Below are 18,308 nucleotides of genomic sequence, written 5' to 3'. Positions count from 1 at the left end.
GGGCCCCAGCTGGGAGCTAGCACTGAGGAGCTGTGTGGCCACGTAGGCCAAGGGGAGAGCAGTGCATGTCGTTTGCCCGGAGGTTAGCAAGGCCCGTGACAGAGTCTCCTGCAGCCTTGTGGTAGCCCCTGGGTGAGGCATGGAGGAGAGAAGTGGGCTGCGAGGCGGGTGGGCCAGTGTCTTGCAAAAGGCAGGAGGAAGCGCCCCCGAGGGGCAGGTGCTGACGGTGTTGCTTGGGGTGAGTGTTGGGGCTGATGCCGGTGAAGGTGTGAAGGAAGGGCTTGGGTGGAGGTGGTGAGCAGGGGGCACCTCCCGCCGGGTTGTGGGTGACTTCAAAGAGTGGGGAGGGTGGGAAGGCCGTTGTCTGATGCCCTGGAGGGGAGGGTGTCCGCAGGCTGGGGAAGTGTTCTGGCAGAAACCTCGCGGAGCGGAAGGGGAGGGCACGCACGATCTGGCTGGCACCTGCTGTGGACCAGCGCCCCTCCACCACGCGGCCTGGGGCCGGGCTGGCTGAGGAGCAGCTCTGCAGAAAAGGCCCTGAGGGGCGGTGGTGGTGGCAGCACAGGTGTAAGAGGAGTGGCGAGCGCACCTGGAGGTTGCTGGAGGAGAAGGCGAGCCTGGGTGGTGGTGGAGTGCCGTGGGCAGGTGGGGGAAGTGATAGTTGCCCTTTGGGCCTCTCTTGTGAGGGGGGCGCGTGGAGGGCTCTGTGCGTTTTGGGCTGCCCGGAGAGCGCGAGGCAGGCGGTGCCATCGTGGCAGGAGGCGAGGGGCGGGCCCGCGGGCTGAGGAGGGGGTTGGAGCCCAGGATGCGAGGAGGAGGCCGATGGCAGTGCCTGTGCCGCAGGGGCAGCCTTTGCGTGTGTGCAGCAAAATGGCGGGTGGGAAGGATGCGAAGGAAAGGGGCCCTCAGCCGCTGGTTCTTGGCCAGGAGGGCATCTTTCAGGCCATAGGCCCCTCTGGCTGTACTCGGCGCCCTCTTTGGGCGCCATCACAGTGGCCTGCTGCTGTCACCAGTGACCTCACTGCCCCTTGTCCCGGGCGGCATAAAGGCGCCTGGGCGTGGGGCCCGGCTCACCGAGCTTCTGGCTCCTGTAGCGCCAAGGAGACTTGGAGCAGGCAGGGTGCAAGGAGGCCGAAGGGAGCTGCTGCACCTCTTTGGGAGGTGTGTTCAAGAAGGCTGCCATGCGGAATGGCCGGCAGGGTGGGCCTCCGCGGCATGAGGGCGATCCTGAAGCAGGCAAACGCCCGGTACCACCTGAGGACCCTGAGAGTCACCACCGGTGGTCGCACGAAGAGTGTCGTGGAGCCAATGGAGGTGGACCTTCCACAAGAAGCTGGGGTTCAACCAATGGAGGTGGACCGTCCGCAAGAGGCTGGGGTTCAGCCCATGGAGGTGGACCCTCCTGAAGACTGTGTGGAACCAATGGAGGTGGACTTACCGGCAGCAAAGCGGGCACGGCCCAGCATGGCCCTGTGTGGGGTGGCCTGGGCAGCGGGGCGTCGCCATCATCCCAGGAGGGCCACAGCCTCTCAAGGCCCTCTGCCTGGGCCCAGTGGCCCGCGAGTGTTTCGCCCGCGGCCAGCAAGTAGACAAGAGCGGGCGAAGAAGGGGGCTGTGCCCAGGCGGGGAAGGAGGTGTTAGCCCAGCCCGCCAGCACAGGGTCATGCAGCCATCAATAAAAGAGCTGTTGAATTTGCAGTCTTGCGTGAGCCCTCCTTTCCTGCCCCACAGTGCGCCCACCCGCCGTCGCTGATGTGTGCGGAGGTGGGATCTCTGGTGGCCTGAGCCAGGGAGGAGAGGGCCTGTCTTCCTTGGGGCTGTTGTGGCGGGGTGACAGCAGGAGTGTGTGGGAGGGGCCCCTCAGGTCCTAGGGGGCCTTGGGGGTGTTTCTTTTGATCTGAGGAGGAGGAGGAGGCGGCGAGTGGGGGCTTGCTGCCTTGAGCTCCTTGTCCCTGCGGCTGCCTAATGGGTGGCTGAAGCTGGAGGCCGAGCCTTCCTGGGTGGGKGTGCACAGAGCCTGAAGAAGAGAGGCACCGAAGCAGCTGCAGAGCGAGTTGTTCCTTTGGAGAAGCCAGAGGCTTTGCTTGTGGCCGTGATCTCTGCAGGAAGGTGCGTTCTGCTTGCCTCCGTAGGAGTCGTTTTCAGGATGGGGCTGATTTGTGACGGGTGTTCCACGACTTTGCCCTCTGCCTGGCGCTTGGGAGGCTGCCTGTGGTGCTCCGTGCCCTGTCTCTGCTGCCCGACTCTGTGTGTAGTTCCTGGGACAAGAGGCAGCTGTGCCCGGAGCTGCTGCTTCTGCCCGTGCCTGGGACTGGTGTTCTCCAGAGCTGCTGTCACTGTTGCCTCTGGGGCTCTCTCCCGCTTTGAAGGTGTGCTGGGCACTTGGGGTTGTGTTTCAGGATGCTGCGCGCTGGGGAGGGTCTTCTTGCGGTTGCTGTCCAGCTGGCATCACCAGCCTGCCTCTCCCTCTCTCTCTCGATGGTGCAGGAGAAGTCAGCTGTGTGATCCTCAGCCTTGGAGGTGCTTCTCTGTAGAAACGCGGTGAGGTCTCGTGAAAGGGTGGGTGCGTTTCCTTTGTGTGTACGGGCCCTCTAAGGAGACCAATTTCATCAGAAAAGGCCTTTTCGCTTTGCTTCCCTTCTCCTTCTTTTCGCTTTGCTTTCCTCCTCCTTCTTTTCTTTTCCCTCCTATGTCATTGCAGCAAAATGAACAATTCAGTTTTGGGATACACAAATGAAGACACTAATCAGAGACACAGAAATGGTTCTTTTGTTCAATTTTAGATTCCTCTTCAAATATTGTCAGGCTTAAAGGGAGTTCAGAAAAATTGAGAAAGATCTAAATAGGCAAATATTTTTCCCGCTTTTAAAATCTTTATCTGTTTTTTTTAATGGCTTCCTTTCTTTTGAAAGGCATCTTTATGAGACACAGTAATTGGAAATACAAAATTGACACAATGTTTACCCATAAAATAGTTGTGCTACCTTTAAGATTTATTATGTGAAAATGTCATTTTTTTATTCTCTGGGCTGCTGCAGACTAGCTAAAAACATTTGTTTTTCATGAAAATGCTGTTGTTCCATGTTTATGGACAGAAGCTCCCCCCACACTCTTCTTGCTACCTTTTGCAAGTGACTCAAACAATTCAGCCAGCCTACTCAGTGAGTACACAACTTTCCAAAACAGCAATGAACGATCAAGTGCAAATGTCCTCATGAACATTGATTTATGCAAGAGTTTGGGATATTTGCTTTCGAAGCATGCAAGCAAAAAAAGATATGAAGCAAGCTAGGTGGTTCCAGTAACAGGAGTGTCTGCCAGTTTTTCTTGTTCAAATATTCAGGAGAGAACATGACCTAATTAACATACATTACCCTTTTACACCATTGCAGATCAGCAGAAGACATCCGGGGTTGTCAGCATGCAAGGGCTTCCACTGTTTCCTCCGACCCTTACCATAAAACCTCAGGAGCAGCACAGGAATATTTTGACCCACCACCGCAATGTTATCCTTCCAAGGAAACGTTCTCGATGAAGTGTTCAAAGGTATGCACAACAAGAGGTATGTGAGATCCTTACTGCTTGCTATCCACTCCTCTCCTTACAAAGGCTGGTCTGGGCATTGGTTTGTGTGTTCAAAAGCCCAACAAAGGAAAGCTAGGGGAATATTTAAAAAACAAACAAACAAACAAAACCAGGAGAGTTAAAATTCACAAATGGCATAACTGCAGGTTAGCAACTAGTTTTAGGCATCTAAAGACCAGATTTACAGAGGTGCTCAGATATCTGAAGATGCAGCCAGTAGGTTGATTTCCTAGAGCATCCGAGTGTGTCAGGCGCCTAACCTCTCAGTTCTTGCAGCAAAACTTAACCTGTTGCTGACTGGTATGATTCAGGAGTAAAATAGATATTTGCATCTCTAGGCTATTAAATTTGACTGTTAAAGCTTTGATGCTAATTCTTGTCTGACACATTCTCCTCAGACCTCTTATCAACTCTTGATTTATTCTAGTCATAACTGGTGTATCTTTATACATCAACATTGCGGGAGGCAAAACCATTTTATGGACATGAATCCGATGGAACAACTCTTGAATAACAACTCTCATTTTTTCCATAGTTAAAGTGACTACCACATGCAGAGAAATGAACATTAATGTGGGAGGCAATCAGCCCTGGCGCTTAGTTAACTCATTTCCATAAGCTGAAAAAAAGTGTAGCTAAAATACCTCCCATTTTTAAAAGCTTTCCTCTTCCAGGACAGGCAGCATTCTCACCTTGTTTGTAGGAAGAGCCTACTGCAGTCCAAGCTGAAACTTGCAGCCAGGTGCAAAGTCACTGGTCAGAGTCTCCAAACAGCTGTACAGTGTTCTCCAGCACAGACAGAAATGAAGACTTTAGTTGTTGGAAGTAAATTAGAATACGTAACATAATCTTAATTCTTCGTTCTATGAAGGAAAGATAAATGACACACTCAATTTGCTTTTAGTATTTCTCTATATGTGAATATGTGAGCAATTTTAAGATTGAGCTTGAACTATTTTTCTCTTATAAATATGCTGTAACTGCGTATTTGTGTGCAGTTTGTTTTTTCAACTTGAGGACATTTAACTACAACTGTTCAGAGAGCATATTTACTGATCCAGAGCTGTGTATCAGCAGTTCCTTCTTCAAAATATTGAATAATTTTAACTTGTTTCAGAGAAGCCTTAAAAAACTCCAAGTCTTATTTTATCATAGCTTTAGAAAAATTAAGTGGCAAGTTATTTTTAGCTTTCAGTTAGCTGATTAGATAGATTGATGGATAACTTAATGTGACTGGGTGTTTTCCCCCCGTTTGCTTCACATTATTTCAGTGCATTAAATATCATTAACATTTGCAAAACATCCTAGTTTTGGATGTATCAGTTGAAGATGATGCTTTCACTGCCACTCCTCCCCCAGTATTACTCAGTATTTTCCAAAAGTTTAATATCTGAGCTTGCAGTGGAGGCAGGGGAGATCATGTAGAAAATAAACTCTTTTTATTAGCTGTTTTATTTCAAAAACTATATAGAAATTGAAGGTTGATAAGATTATGAAACTATCCCCTCCCACCACGCACACATTTAATTTTTGTAAGTATCAAGATTTAGCCGAATTTCCTAGAACTGTTTTGTAGGCTGCTGTATTCCCTGCAGTCAGAGAGTAAATGTTATAAATGAAAAGCTGCATGAATTGTTTATTAGGAAGTCAGCTACATGTGAGCTACAGTTTCTTACAGCACAAAAATTCCAGGAAGCATCTATTTAACCATCTATCTCTTCTGCCAATGATCTATCATTGCTCTGGTCAAATCTCCCTTCCCAACCCCCTCTAATTCCAAAATAAGTTAGTATCAAGCACGGTAAATCAAGTGACCTACCACAACCTTTTCCAAAGCAACAACTGAAATGTGAATCTTAGTCTCTTACTATGTATCTCCCTATGTATTTATTTATTTATTTTCTTTTTGGCCCAGCAAATATACTTACGCTCTTTGTGCATGTTGGCCTGTTTGGGAAGCTAGAGAGCAATTCTAAACCATGAGAGCTCTCAAAAGTATTTGCCTCACCCATATGTATTCTCTTCATCCATCCTTTTCCTCAACAGTATCCCAAAAAGCTAAAGAAGTTGAGTTTAAAAAATAAGCAGTTATTTTTGTAGGGATCCTTCTAACACCTGGGCTGCAAGCAGCAGCAGAAAAAAGGAAATTGTTCTCTTATCTTTCGTTATTCTCTTTCTCCCTCCCTCCCTCTTTTTTTCCCTACAACTGCATTAAGAACAAAATGCAACAGTAATGTAAATGAAAGAAACTGATACTGATCCCGTTTCTCAGGAGGGGTGTTCAATACCATCTCAGAAACTTCAAACTGTTCTGCTCCTTTTTAATCCTTTCATCCTGAAAACATAAGAAAAAAATCTATTAAAACATTCTAAGAGCAATGCCTATTCTAAGCAATTTGGGTAGGATCCCATGGATAGCAGTACTGGATCTTACAAGACACCTAATTAGGTGTCCTGTCTAACAATTTACCATAATGCCAAAGCCCCAAATTCAGGAAGACTGTAGGAATTAGGATGAATGGAGAGTGAGCTGTCCTCTGGAGTACTCTCCCAACTGCAGATTGTTGGAAATTTCTGAACTAATTAGCAAGAGCAAAGTCTTTCCACTTCTATGATCAGCCTGTTAGCTCAGCCTTTTGAGATGGGCTGACCAGAACTGCACTCAAAATTCAAGATGTAAATTCCCAAAGGAACTAAACAGCTGCTCAATGATTCTAGGTCTGTAGTCCTATTCTAATGTCTCCTAGCTTTTGCTGTATTGTTTGACTGTCGGTGAACACTGATGTTTTCAGAGAAGTATACCTGCTGTCTTTCCTGAGTGGAAATGATTTATTTAGAGCCCATCTGTGTGATCTGTCTTTGTGGGAGTGTTTGTGTACATGCATCAAGTGCAAAGGTGCTTATTAAACACTGATTTCATTAATTTCCCATTCAATATCTTGAGCTCTCAGTAGCCTACCAGTTTTAGAGTTGGCAACCATGAACAATTTTGTGCAACTATTAAAACACTCATATCATCTCATTTTTCAGTCTCTTCTAAAACATTAATCTGTGCATCTACCTTAGTGTTTTAGTTCAAATCAGGTGTGCGCTTTTGAACTGAGTCTCTTATGAGTCCCCACGTACAGCTCTTGGGGTCATGCTGCAGAGCAGTCTCAGGATGTATGAGCAGGATTCCTTTCAGAACAAACTAAATGAGAGGATGAGCTATAACTGCTAGCAGATGCTCTGTCCTTTGGACCAAACTAGAACTAGAATGAAGTGCTTCTCACCCCCAAAATGCAAATAGTATGGGCCCTAGGTTTTCAGCTCCAAATGTTTTGCTCTACAGATCCACTGCTGATGTGGACATGGCTAGTGACTGTCAGGCAGCACAGGACTAAGATTTGACTCTTACTTCCATCTGTTTGAAAACCAATGATTTTTTCTTAGCCTTTACTTTCCTTTAACCACTCCTAATCTGTAGGAGGATCTTCACTTTTCTCTCTTAGGAGCTTGTGTCATTAAGAGCATTTGGCCAGAGGCCTTGTCATGAGCTTTTTAGAAAATCAAATACACCACCACTTGGATTGCCTTTCTCCTTATACTTGCTGATTCTTTCAAAGGACTTCCCTCTAAGAAACTTCTGAGTCTTCCCTGCTGTGCTGTCTTTATGTCTAGTTGCTACCTGTTCTTCCTCACCAGGAAGTCAGACTTGTGGACCTGCAGATTGCTAATTGGAAAGCCACCAGAAACACAGGATTTTGCTGCCTTCTGTTTCTGTAGTAGGGAAGGAGACTTAAACAACAGGTTATGGACTGGTGTCTTGCTGTCTAGGAATCCTATGCAATTATAGGGGAATTGGAAATAAACTATCCCTGACAGAGACAAACTTTTCATCAACTAAGGAACTAGTGCTTGCAATAAGTATTTTCTACAGTTTATATACATAGTATGTGCCATTTAAAGCAGCACAGATTGAAAGCTTGACAAAATTTTTAGTCTGGGGATACTTAAAAAGAACTGCAATTCTTTCAGAAGAAATTTTTCAGCTTGCTGTTCGCGCTTAGTGCAGTTAAAGTTTCTGTAGTTCTCTCCTCAGAGTAGGAAAACTAAACTAGTTATCACATATTTGCTTAGTCAAGTTCAGTGCTTTTAGCTACCAGAGGGAATGAGAAGTGTTCGAGGCTGGCTGCCATGATGCTTCCTTCACCTTAGAGTAAGCAAAATGTGAGGCAAACCTGAGAGGAATTGCTGATCCTAAATCAGTTATAGACAGTTGGCCAACTGACTTCAAAAAACTTTGGTTTTATTTTTATGATGTATTGGTGTGAAAGAGATGGAGCAATGTGATTGTGTGACACTGCTTCCTTTAATTTTGCTTAAACAGTCAAAGTAAACTAAGTTTCTCCCACCTTTGGTCAGTATCTGATTCAAAAAATGCTTGCACTTTTGCCTTGTATAGAATTGTACTGTGCCAGTCATAATTTCTGTACTATGTAACTTATTTTTTAATTCTTCAACCCACTTGGCATTAAAGAGAGACAGCACTAAAAAGGTTAGAAAGAAGTTTGAGGGGGAGCAAGTATAATTGAATCCCTGTTCTCTGATGCCATGAATACAGCTTAAACAGGCACCATGAATAGTGTCAGATTTCTTAAGCCTATTGTAGGCGCTTCCAAACAATCATGTCTTTAACCTACTTTCTAAAATCCACAGTTCTTATAAAGCCTTGAAACCAATTTCCTCTCAGAAAAAGACAGCATTACAGTCTGTAACAAGAAAAGTCTCTGATTTCAGACATAGCCAGGAGGAAATATCAAACTAAATTTATTTGGAGAAGAAAATAGAATTAGGGAGCAACAATGACTTTCTGCAGGATATAATCATGCTTTAACAAGCCAACATTAATTCAAATGTAAACATCCATAAGCTTTTGTTTTCACAAACACAGTCCAAATCTTTTCCTGTAGCCATGCATGCTGGCAAATACTCATAGACTGGAAAAAATACTGAGGTGAAAAGTCACCCTGAACACAGGGATCAAACTAGTAGACATGGGGTTTGAGGTGTGCCGTAGTTCATAGCCATTATACTGATACTGTGTTGCAGTATGATGTCCTATGTCATTCTTCATGGTCAGTTTGACATTGGGACAGGAGGGGAAAAATATTTTGCAGAGCACTTGGGTCACTTCCAATGCTGTGGAGAAGCTGGGGGAAAATAGTCTGCAAGAGTCACTGGGCTGACATAGACAACCTTCTGTAATTCCAGTTGTGTTCAAAGGCATTGAAGGGTCATTAAATGTATATAATGCAGGTAACTGTGGATGAAAACAGGCATTTGAAAAAAATGTTCAGCAGTGAATGTTAGCTCTTTCCAGCAATGTGGTCTGTAGGATACATTACATTTGTGTGGAGGCAACCAATTGGATTAGAACCTGCTGTATTTTTCTAGTCACCATCTTCATGGTTTGCCTCTTAGCCTGTTGTTCTTAGCTGTTTTATAATGTGCTCAAACCTGCCGTGCACTGTTCATGTGGCAGTTAAATTCAAATTAGTTCTGCTGTTAAGATGGAGTAATAAGTTTCTGTAGAGTCTCATTTATAATTAGTTGGCTTTCCCCTCCTATCTGTTACAAAGCATATTTTAAATACAGTGTGACTAACAAACAGACTGAATTTGCCATCAGGTTTTTTAATCCTGTAATTGGGAGGACATTATGCCAAGTAGTGGGAATTGGACAGAGCTACACAGATTAAGCTAATCCAAATTATTCAAAATGCTTAATTAAAATTGCACTGTAACAGGATCCAGTGCATAGCAGAGCTGCAGGTAGCCTTCCAGTTCTGAATTTACAAAGCATTTCATTTGGAGGTAAGGCTTGTTAGCTGTGAAATACAAATAGCTATGAGCATTTAGCACTACAACAAGGTGAAGCAGGGCTACACTAGCCAGAGATGCTACATGTTACCTTTAGCAAAGTGGCACCTGGCAGACGTGTTGTCCTGTCAACATACGGGACTTCACGCTGCCCACGCCTCTGCCAGTATCTTTCCCTGCTACCTTAGGTAAGCCATCCCCACTGTAGTTCTCCCCTCTCTAAAAGCAGTAGCGTGTACATTAGCACAGCCCTCAAAAGTGGATGTAAACAACTGACGCAAAGTTCATGCTAGCTATTAGGTCTGCATTAGACACTAGTCCATGGTACCATTCCCTGCTGGGAAACCTTAGTCAGGTCTGCTGTCCATTAGTGGAGAGCAGGATTGCGCAGTGATCACCAGCAAGACCATTCTCTTTAAAAGGCAGTTCACGAAGCTAGTCACTACAGCAGACTGACTGGGAGTTTTCCTCTGGTATATTCAATGTAGCTGTATTTCTTGAGAAGGTGATCTTAGCTCACTTAAAGGAAGAAAAAAGAAAAAACAAAAAAAATCCCAGTCAGGAATGTTGTTCACCAGGTATGACAACCCACAATCTATAAAGTGAATGAGAAGCCCCAGCCCTCAAGTTCCCCCGACCTGACCTAGCTTCAGCCAGCCTGTGCTTATTGAAAGAAAGAGCAGTAACCTCCCTGTCTTTGTACTTACTAAAGGCAGTTCAGTTTCAGTTCAGATGGAAGGAGTGGCTATGGAAAGTTGGCATGATACCTTAGCACAAGAGTATTTCATTGTTCTCTGGACTTATTTATTTATTCATTTTTAAAGAACTCTTGCAAGTTTGTTTTGGTACCAAGGTATTTAATTATTACTTGAAAGAACTATGGGTACATCAGGGAGAAAAAAGATCGTTTCCTGAGATGCGGAACACGAGGTGACCTACTGCCATTTCAAATACATCTAAGGCCTTTTACAACTGTTGTATTGAAATTAGTATGACCAAGAACTACAAGTTAATGCAAGACCTTTTGCTTCCCACCTACTCCAAAATTCTGTAAGATGCCTCTTCCCAGGCTAACAGGAGAGAATCAAGAACATGCTTAGAAGTGATGCCTCTAAGGAACTACTAGAAAAAAAGATAGTAGACCAGATCTGCTGTTCCAAGGTGGGTTGTATTAAAGGTGTGTCTTGATGGCAAGAAAATCTTACAATGCCATACAGTGATGGGAAACTGTATGGGGACAGAGGCTGATGGACTGGTTCTACAAATTAGATCCAGCATTTTCTGTGAAAATTGGACAGTTCTGTTTAGAGAATGGAGGGTTTTTATTAAACAGAAGGGGGAACTGCCAGAAGCAACAGAAAGGGTAAGAGATCCTTGTTCTCCAGAGGGCTGAAGTTATTACCCTATGGTTCCCTGCCAGCACAAAGCAGCTGCTCTCAATGATCTGGCACTGAGGCACGAACAGTAAATATCAGAGGTAGCATCCCTGTGCCCCACAACTTAGGGGTCAGCGGGCAAGAGGAAGAGGTTGTGGTGGTAACCATGTCTGGCATTGCCACCTGAGCATTCCCAAATGTACCTTTCCAAGATATAAATACAGCCTCCCAGGCTGTGGCCAGCAGGGCTCGTGTGTAAGTCTGGAGCAGTGCGAGCAGACGGATGGTGGGCAAGGGGAGGACCAGTACAGGTGGGACAGAATGGTAAAGGCAATACAGGTTGGAACAAGGACAATACGTCTGGATTTGAGCACTCTGATTGTGAACTTAAAGCTTCTCTGAATCACTAGAAACAAGGGTGATCATCCTTTGAGGTTTCCTATTGGAGCAATTATCTTTATTAACGAGGGACAACTTGTTAAAATATAGTACTAGTGCTTTTTTCTAGAACACATAAATCACTTCATTTTCTTAGTTTTAAACTATTTTTTTCCATTGATTTCCAGTAAGAAAGACGCATATTTAAAAAAAAACAAAAAAACCACCATGTGTTGGGTGCTTATATGCCATGTAAATTTAGTTCCCTTGGGTCCTTTGAAAAGCCAAGATTCAGTGAATAACTGGTGGCATTGCCTAATGTTTGTGTTTTGGGATTTTTATTTTTTTTTTCCTTTGAACATTACTCCATTAGGGAGATTTTAGCAAAACTTGGTGAAAGCCTAAATCCCACCACTGGCTCAAGAATAGAGATCTACACAAACAGCAGGGGTATGGGGACTTTGGGGGGTGGGGGGGTGTTTGTTTAAGATAAAGTTGTCTATTGTCCTGATCCTGCACCACTGAAGTTGACTGAATTCTTGTTATTGCTTTAAATAAGAGTAGGATCTTTCTTTGCACCTGTGCACATAAGGGGAGTAAAACCATTAACAAGACATTTTATTGTAGTACTTTGCATCTAGATTTAATGTTTTTAGTCTGTTGCAACTGTTGTCTCTATTTCATTTCCCTTGTTTAGTTCTCCTTCCTTGTTTTGGCTCCTCCCCACTTCTGCCATGTTTTTGTCCCCTTCTAGAAGCAGAACAAAACCCCTCTTCCTCTGACATTTGTCTCCCCCCCCATCCTATTCCTCCTTCTCCCAACTCAGTCTAGCACAGCAGTGACTGAAGCTGTACATCGAGCTGTATTTTTACTCTCTGTGGCATGCAAAACCTGCACTGGCAAGAGAAATTCTGCATATGGGATCCTTTTCAGGACTGGCCTCTGCTTTTCTAAGTCACTGCATATGGTCAAAATGCTTCTCTGCTCCTTTGGGGGAAAAAAAAATTATCCATGAAAAACAGAAAGCTACCTAACCTGGGAGGAAAAAAAAAAATCTTTCAGTGAGAAAGGTTGAGAGAATTTTCCTCAGTCTGTAGCCTTAATTCCTCTCTTCCCTTCTCCTGTAGCGACCCCTAATGGGGTGTGACATGGATGTGAACCGTGCAGGTTCACACACCAGTGCCCCAGCAGCGCTACCCCAGGCACGCCTGCTCTGGCGCTGGGGACAGCCAGGCGCCTTGGGGGCTCTCAGCTGGGCACTGCTGTTCCCAAGAGTACCCAGCCTGCAGAAGAGGCAGAGGGCAGAAGCGAGCCAGGAGCTTGGAGAAAAGCAAGCATAAAACATCTTAAAAATACATAGGGGTGTCAACTCAAGAGGAGGAAACGATAATAAAAGAGTTTGGGAGTCCAAGTGTAGTCAAGAGAGGAAAAAAGTGGTTACTGTGCCAAGACACAGTGGAGGGGGACACTCTGAAGGCCCCATCTATCAGTCAGATAAAGTCACACCTACCTGTCCTGCAGACAGACTTTTTTGCCGGCTGCAGAAACACAGCAATAAGCATGAATTTACTATTTCACTTTATGTACATAACCACACTGAGATCCTGATGTCCAAACATCAGGGTCATCCTGCTGCAGTGCCTGGATGAAGACACCTCATCAGAGCCTCCAACATACAGGATATGAACACACAGTTGAATTACTGGTTTCCAAACAGTCAACCGCAGTTTTATGAGGCAGGGTGTGCAGATTTAAGAGCTTGCCTTTCCTGAACAGGAGAGTTTCTGGTCCTTCAGTGGTCCTGGCTGTGTTATCGCCCCTGCTAAACTCACACCAGCACTGTTGCTCATCAGATCCTTCTGTGACTCACTTTAACTTGCTAAAGCTGCAGGAAAAAAACAGCACACAAAGAAAGAGCTGAATACATTTCTGCTATTTTCGTTAACAACAGCTCATGGAAGGGTCTAATGTTAGGCCAGAGTGATTATGGGGCAGGGGAAGAAAGTGCTGACTGCACAGCTAAGTGTAGGAGCCATCAGATTAAATGACAGTATAGACTCAGAAGCATGGATTTGAACTCAGCCCTTTTTGCCCGCAGCGCGCTTCTTTACGCAGATCACTACTAGAACGAATTAGTTAGCAAGCCTTGACAGAGTTAAGATTCAAAATTTGTTAACTGTCCTTTTATTCTTTACTTCAGTCTGTCTATGCTAGTGTTTGTATTAGTACAGGAGATGATTGCACAACAGCTCTTAACTAACACAGATCAAGATCAGGCAAGGCTTTTGGGATACCCAGGTCAAGATTTGAACATACTGAAGGGCTTAATATTTCCATCAAAATCCTAATGATTGAACAAGACCTTAGAGATTGCTGTTAATTGTCTGTTACTTTCACAGCCCCTGCTGGCTCTCACAGTAGACTTGTAATTCACAGCTGCCCACTTGGGTCTACACGATGTTCATCATTTTAGGATTTTCTCTAATACGAGAGTCTTAGTTATTGCACATTCTTTGTAAGTCAACCTACATGTTCTTTGTAAGTCAACCTACATGTTGCAAATAACTGGTAGGGTAACTGCTAATGAGGCTCTCTCCCATTGTTAGTCACTTTAATCAACTCTATAGCAGGCTTATGCAAAAACTGTACAGGTAGATATAAAACCTGTCCAACCTGAATGCCCTGTCTCAAGGATTTCTTTAAAGCATGCCATAAAGCATCTACTGCTGCAGTTAAAAATACAATAGACCCATGCTGATCATTTTTCTCATCCTAAGCAACATTCTGCCAGCCCTACTCTCTTATTACCAGCAGTCAACTCAGTGAAATCAAGAGACTGCAAACAGATTTTGTGTGAATACGTAGGAAGTTCTGGACCAGTGTCATTGAGTATTGGGGTTATTTTCACACTGTCATAAACATAGGGAGGTTAGCAGCAGGCGCTAGCCACTCTGACAAACAGAAAATTGCCTTTTCTGAAGCTCAACAAGGTGACGTAGAGCAAAAGTGGATACTCAGTGGGGCAGAGCGTCTCACTAGACAGTCACAGACCAGAAGGAGGTTCTGAGGACAGAGGAAGGGAAAGCTGACTGGACATGAATTCCCATCTTTCAAGTTCCTAAACAGATTTAAAACCTTAAAAGGTAGGTTTCCATTAAATGGTCTTTTCTCCCTGTAAGCGGCCCCAGAACCACTTCCTGAGGGAGCATCTATGGAGTCAATAGTAACCCTGAAAGAGGGAAGCGGCCTGCTGCCTCCAACACTGCTGAAGGGCCCTGAGGTCCTAAGGCGAGTTCCTGTTTTTGGAAGGCAGGTTGTACAGCTCAAGTGGTGTAGACACAGGATAACTGATCCAGTTCCAGTCAGTCTCCCACGCTGCACTTTCAGAATGTTTTGAACAGCCCTGATTAAGCGATGACTCCATTACAATGACTCCATACCCATTAAAAACTTTGAGTCTTTTGGCTGCAAGTTTTAATTTGGTACAAGGAGCCCTGAATCCTGTCTCATAGACCAAGATTTAAATTTCTCCTTACATTAAGCTTCACAGATATTTCCTTTGATGGCAAAACCACTTGAATCCATTTGGTAACCAGCATGGTTGTTGAACAGCTTCGCAAAAATAGCTGTGTTGATATATAGTCAGGCATGTTGCCATGCAGAAATCAGGATCACCTCTGAAGAAAACGTACAGAGCTGCAAGAGTAGTTCCTCCGCTGTGGTAGCATTTTCTCTTTTCTGCCTGCTCTACCTCATTCTATTTCGGATACAGACTGAGTGAGTGAGTGAGTGAGTGTGTGTGTGTGTGTGTGTGTGTGTGTGTGTATACACACGCATATATGCACATACATACACCCAGGGAAGCTAGCAATGGTGCAACATGCTAAGCCTCGGCTATTGCCAGGTATTCCCACCGCTATCGTTGCTCCCCTCTGTGCATATAGGATAGTTTGCAGGGCAAAGCTGTGGATGGGTGCTGTACCTACCAACAACTCTAGCTGGCACAAGGGAGGGACCAGTCTGGGTGCAGGGAGAGGTGAGATCTCCTGCAGTTGCCAAAGGTCACTGTCAAACCACTGCTCGTGCCTTCCGGTGAGGAGCACCAAGCAGCAGCAGGAAAGCACAAGTTACCTCAGCCCTGTGGGGAGGGAACAAGAAGGACAAGAATATCTGAAAATACTTCGTGGTGGCTGTCACCAACTTTCCTCGGTCAGAAGCATCTGGCAGCACGAGGGAGGAATTTGTCCTCTTCCACCGTGTGCTGCTTCAGCCCTTTCTTTTCAAGCCCGTACAGCCTTGACAGCAGCTGAGCCCTTGGTCAGCAGGGAAATGCCGTGATGATCAACAGTAGCAGCAGAAAATGGAAGTCTGTATGCAAGCCACAGATCCTGCCCCAACTTAAAGACAAATAAATACAGGCCCCTTCTGCCAGGCTTCTTACATCCTTGTCTGTCAGACTGCAGTGGGATAAGGCTCACAATTCAGTAATTAATTTCAGGACTTGAGGAGCAGCACACGTGATACACTGGAGGTTTTCATTTCCCAACTAGGCAACTCTAGCTATGCTAACCTTCAACATCAGTCATATTTACTAATCTTAGTCTGACCCCCTAGTGAGCTCTCACAGAATAATGTTTTATCTATAATCCATGCTGCTTCTGCCTGACAAGCAACTACTAGAAAAAATGTCATTTATCCAGATTTTTTTTTTTAATCTTGCTTATCTTACCCATAGCATGACATAAGAAAAGGAAAAGAAGAGTTAGCTCAGAATCCATAAGGCTTTTTCTTCTCAAAGTGGACATGGGTAAGAGAATGCATAAAGTTGTATCAAATTCACTTAACTTACCTCCACATATAAGGTGTTTTTGCCCCTTTTTTTTCCTGGAAGTAACTGCTTCTTGAGATTTATTTTCTCTGAAGGAGATAAAGTGAAAGTTATACCTACTTAGATAAGTAGTTTAAGTTAACAAGCATGTAAAAATACATGAAAACAGATGTGTAAGTTAAAGCAATAAACAGACTTTTAAGGACCTAAATAACTTGCACAATTTTTCAAGCCATTAGAAGCTTCTAGGTTTTTGTCAGCTTTAACCTCAGCATTTTGTTCATACTGGTTATTTCTTGCTCAGTATATTTATGCCAAGTAGTTACAGGCCAAAATAATGTTTGCTTTCCTTGGCAATAACACAAGCACAGTAAAATTTTTATGGATTTTTTCCCCTTAYGGAGATCCATTTATCAAGCACGCTGACAAATTAAAAAAAGTAATTTGCCCAACCTTTGAAACGTACCCATGAGAGCTCATGCTTCTTTTTTTTAAAGGAAGTGCTCTTGGCTATAGCTACAGAAGAGCCTATCTCAGTAATAGTTTATGTTTTGCTCTTTATGGTTTTGGTGCACTTTTTTCCCCTACTTTGCACAGGACGTGATTTTGATGTCTATTCCCTTCTTTCTCCTTACAGGCATTTTGAAGTTTGTGGAAATCACGGTTAACCTCCTGGTGCTGATTTGCGTAGGTGCTGCCCAAGCCTCCGTTGCAGGCTTCACATCCATCGGGGGCTTGGGTATTGGCTCCTTTAACCTGAACTTGGCCTATAGCCCCTTTGAGGGAACCGAGCTGCAGGAGGTGAGAGAGCTGGACATGCAGTTCACTCAGATGAGAGCCCCTTGCGTGTATGGCGGAGTAGCCTTCAGCTTAACGGCAGCCTCACTTACCCTCCTCTTCCTTGTTGCGGGGACAAAACCCATCCAGCGCCTCACCGTGGGGCTGCTCGCAGGTGAATGTGCCTTCAACCTGCTGGCTGGTGTCGGGTACGTTGCTGCCGTCGGCCTCTACTTGCATTTTGTCATCCAGGTAAACTCGACGGAGGTTTGCAAGAGGCGGGAGAGACTGTACGCGCGCCGCGGTTATACCTCTATGAACTGCATGGTCCAGGGCAGCGACATGGCTGTCAGCCTCTTTGGTGTTGCTGCTGCCTGTCTGTACTTTGCCAGCTTCCTGGTTTGCATCCTCGCCATTCGAACCGTCCGGGCTTTCCAGAGACGCACTGCCAAGGCTCAGGGCAGCCCTGAGAGCAGCCTCAGGGACAGAAGTGTCAGAGACCACCGCATGGTCTGCAGGAGCTCTGAGAGGTCCCACAGTGTCCAGGCTCTTGCCACGTTAGTGTAAGGTCAGCTATGGGACTGTGCCAGAGAATAGCAAGGGACAGACACTGGATTTTAAATGCTAAACGGGCAACCAGTCCAACCGTGTATAGTGCAAGAAGATATCAAATCATGAAATGTAACGATACTGCTATAACATGCAATAAAATAGACACTTTGAGAGGAAGTTTTAACAAGGCTTTGAGTCAGTCTCTCAAGCCCCACTCTTACATTTAAAATGTGTTTGGTACCAATGTTTTCATCCTGCACAGAGCAAATCCAAACAGCAAGGGGCTGTTAACAGGTTGAAATCCCAGTGCTGCCAAACTGGTGTCAACAACCGCTTCCTCTCCTCTCCCACAACACGAGGAGTTGAGTACAGCTAACACAGGCAGGCAGCTCTTCAGAAAGGTCCTTGGACAGATCCTGGGCCTGCTGAAGCACCCTATTGACTTAAGTCAAGCTACTCACAAAGCAAAGGACACTCAAGGGCCTTTCTGAATCACAGCCTAAGCTACACTCCTGACCTGCTTTGCTCAGGCTAGCAAAGTGTTTTACCTTTCGACTCCCAGGGGCTGACACATGCTGATCATGTGCTCCCTAAGGAATTTGGTGAGAGGCACTAGCTGCAGTTTCCAAGGCAGTGTCCATGTCCTGCTCCCCTTCCCGACTGCATTTTCCCCATGCCACCGAGCACAGAGCAGCACTTGAGAGGCAACGCGTTCATTGGCTAGCAGCTTAACGAAGATACTGCTTCCTTCTGTAACCACCTAAATAAGGGCTGCCTTGCGAACAGTGCAGCCAGGGCTGAGCAGAGCCTGCGTCAGGAGCGCACTGGCTGCCACTGAGTTTTTTATGGGAACGCTGTAACAGTGACAAAAAACTGCATCCTTTCAATATCTAAACATGAAAAGCCTGAGTGAGCAGCAGTAATTGTCTACCCCCAGGGTTGAGAAAATAA

General features: G+C 45.1%; 1 protein-coding gene across 1 annotated transcript; it reads left to right on the top strand.

Moving 5' to 3' along the window:
* The first annotated feature begins 1,188 nt into the window (after positions 1 to 1,188).
* LOC112972765 (MARVEL domain-containing protein 3-like) lies at positions 1,189 to 17,372 on the top strand. The gene is made up of 3 exons (XM_026079767.1): positions 1,189 to 1,472; positions 3,393 to 3,562; positions 16,666 to 17,372. The coding sequence occupies exons 1-3, from the start codon at positions 1,189 to 1,191 to the stop codon at positions 17,370 to 17,372; spliced, it is 1,161 nt and encodes a 386-aa protein (XP_025935552.1).
* Positions 17,373 to 18,308: the final 936 nt, after the last annotated feature.

Source organism: Apteryx rowi, unplaced genomic scaffold (genome assembly GCF_003343035.1).
Source record: "Apteryx rowi isolate R43461 unplaced genomic scaffold, aptRow1 scaffold_50, whole genome shotgun sequence".
Classification (NCBI taxonomy): domain Eukaryota; kingdom Metazoa; phylum Chordata; class Aves; order Apterygiformes; family Apterygidae; genus Apteryx; species Apteryx rowi.
Note: the sequence above shows the minus strand (reverse complement) of the source record. Positions and strands in the feature narration are given on the sequence as shown.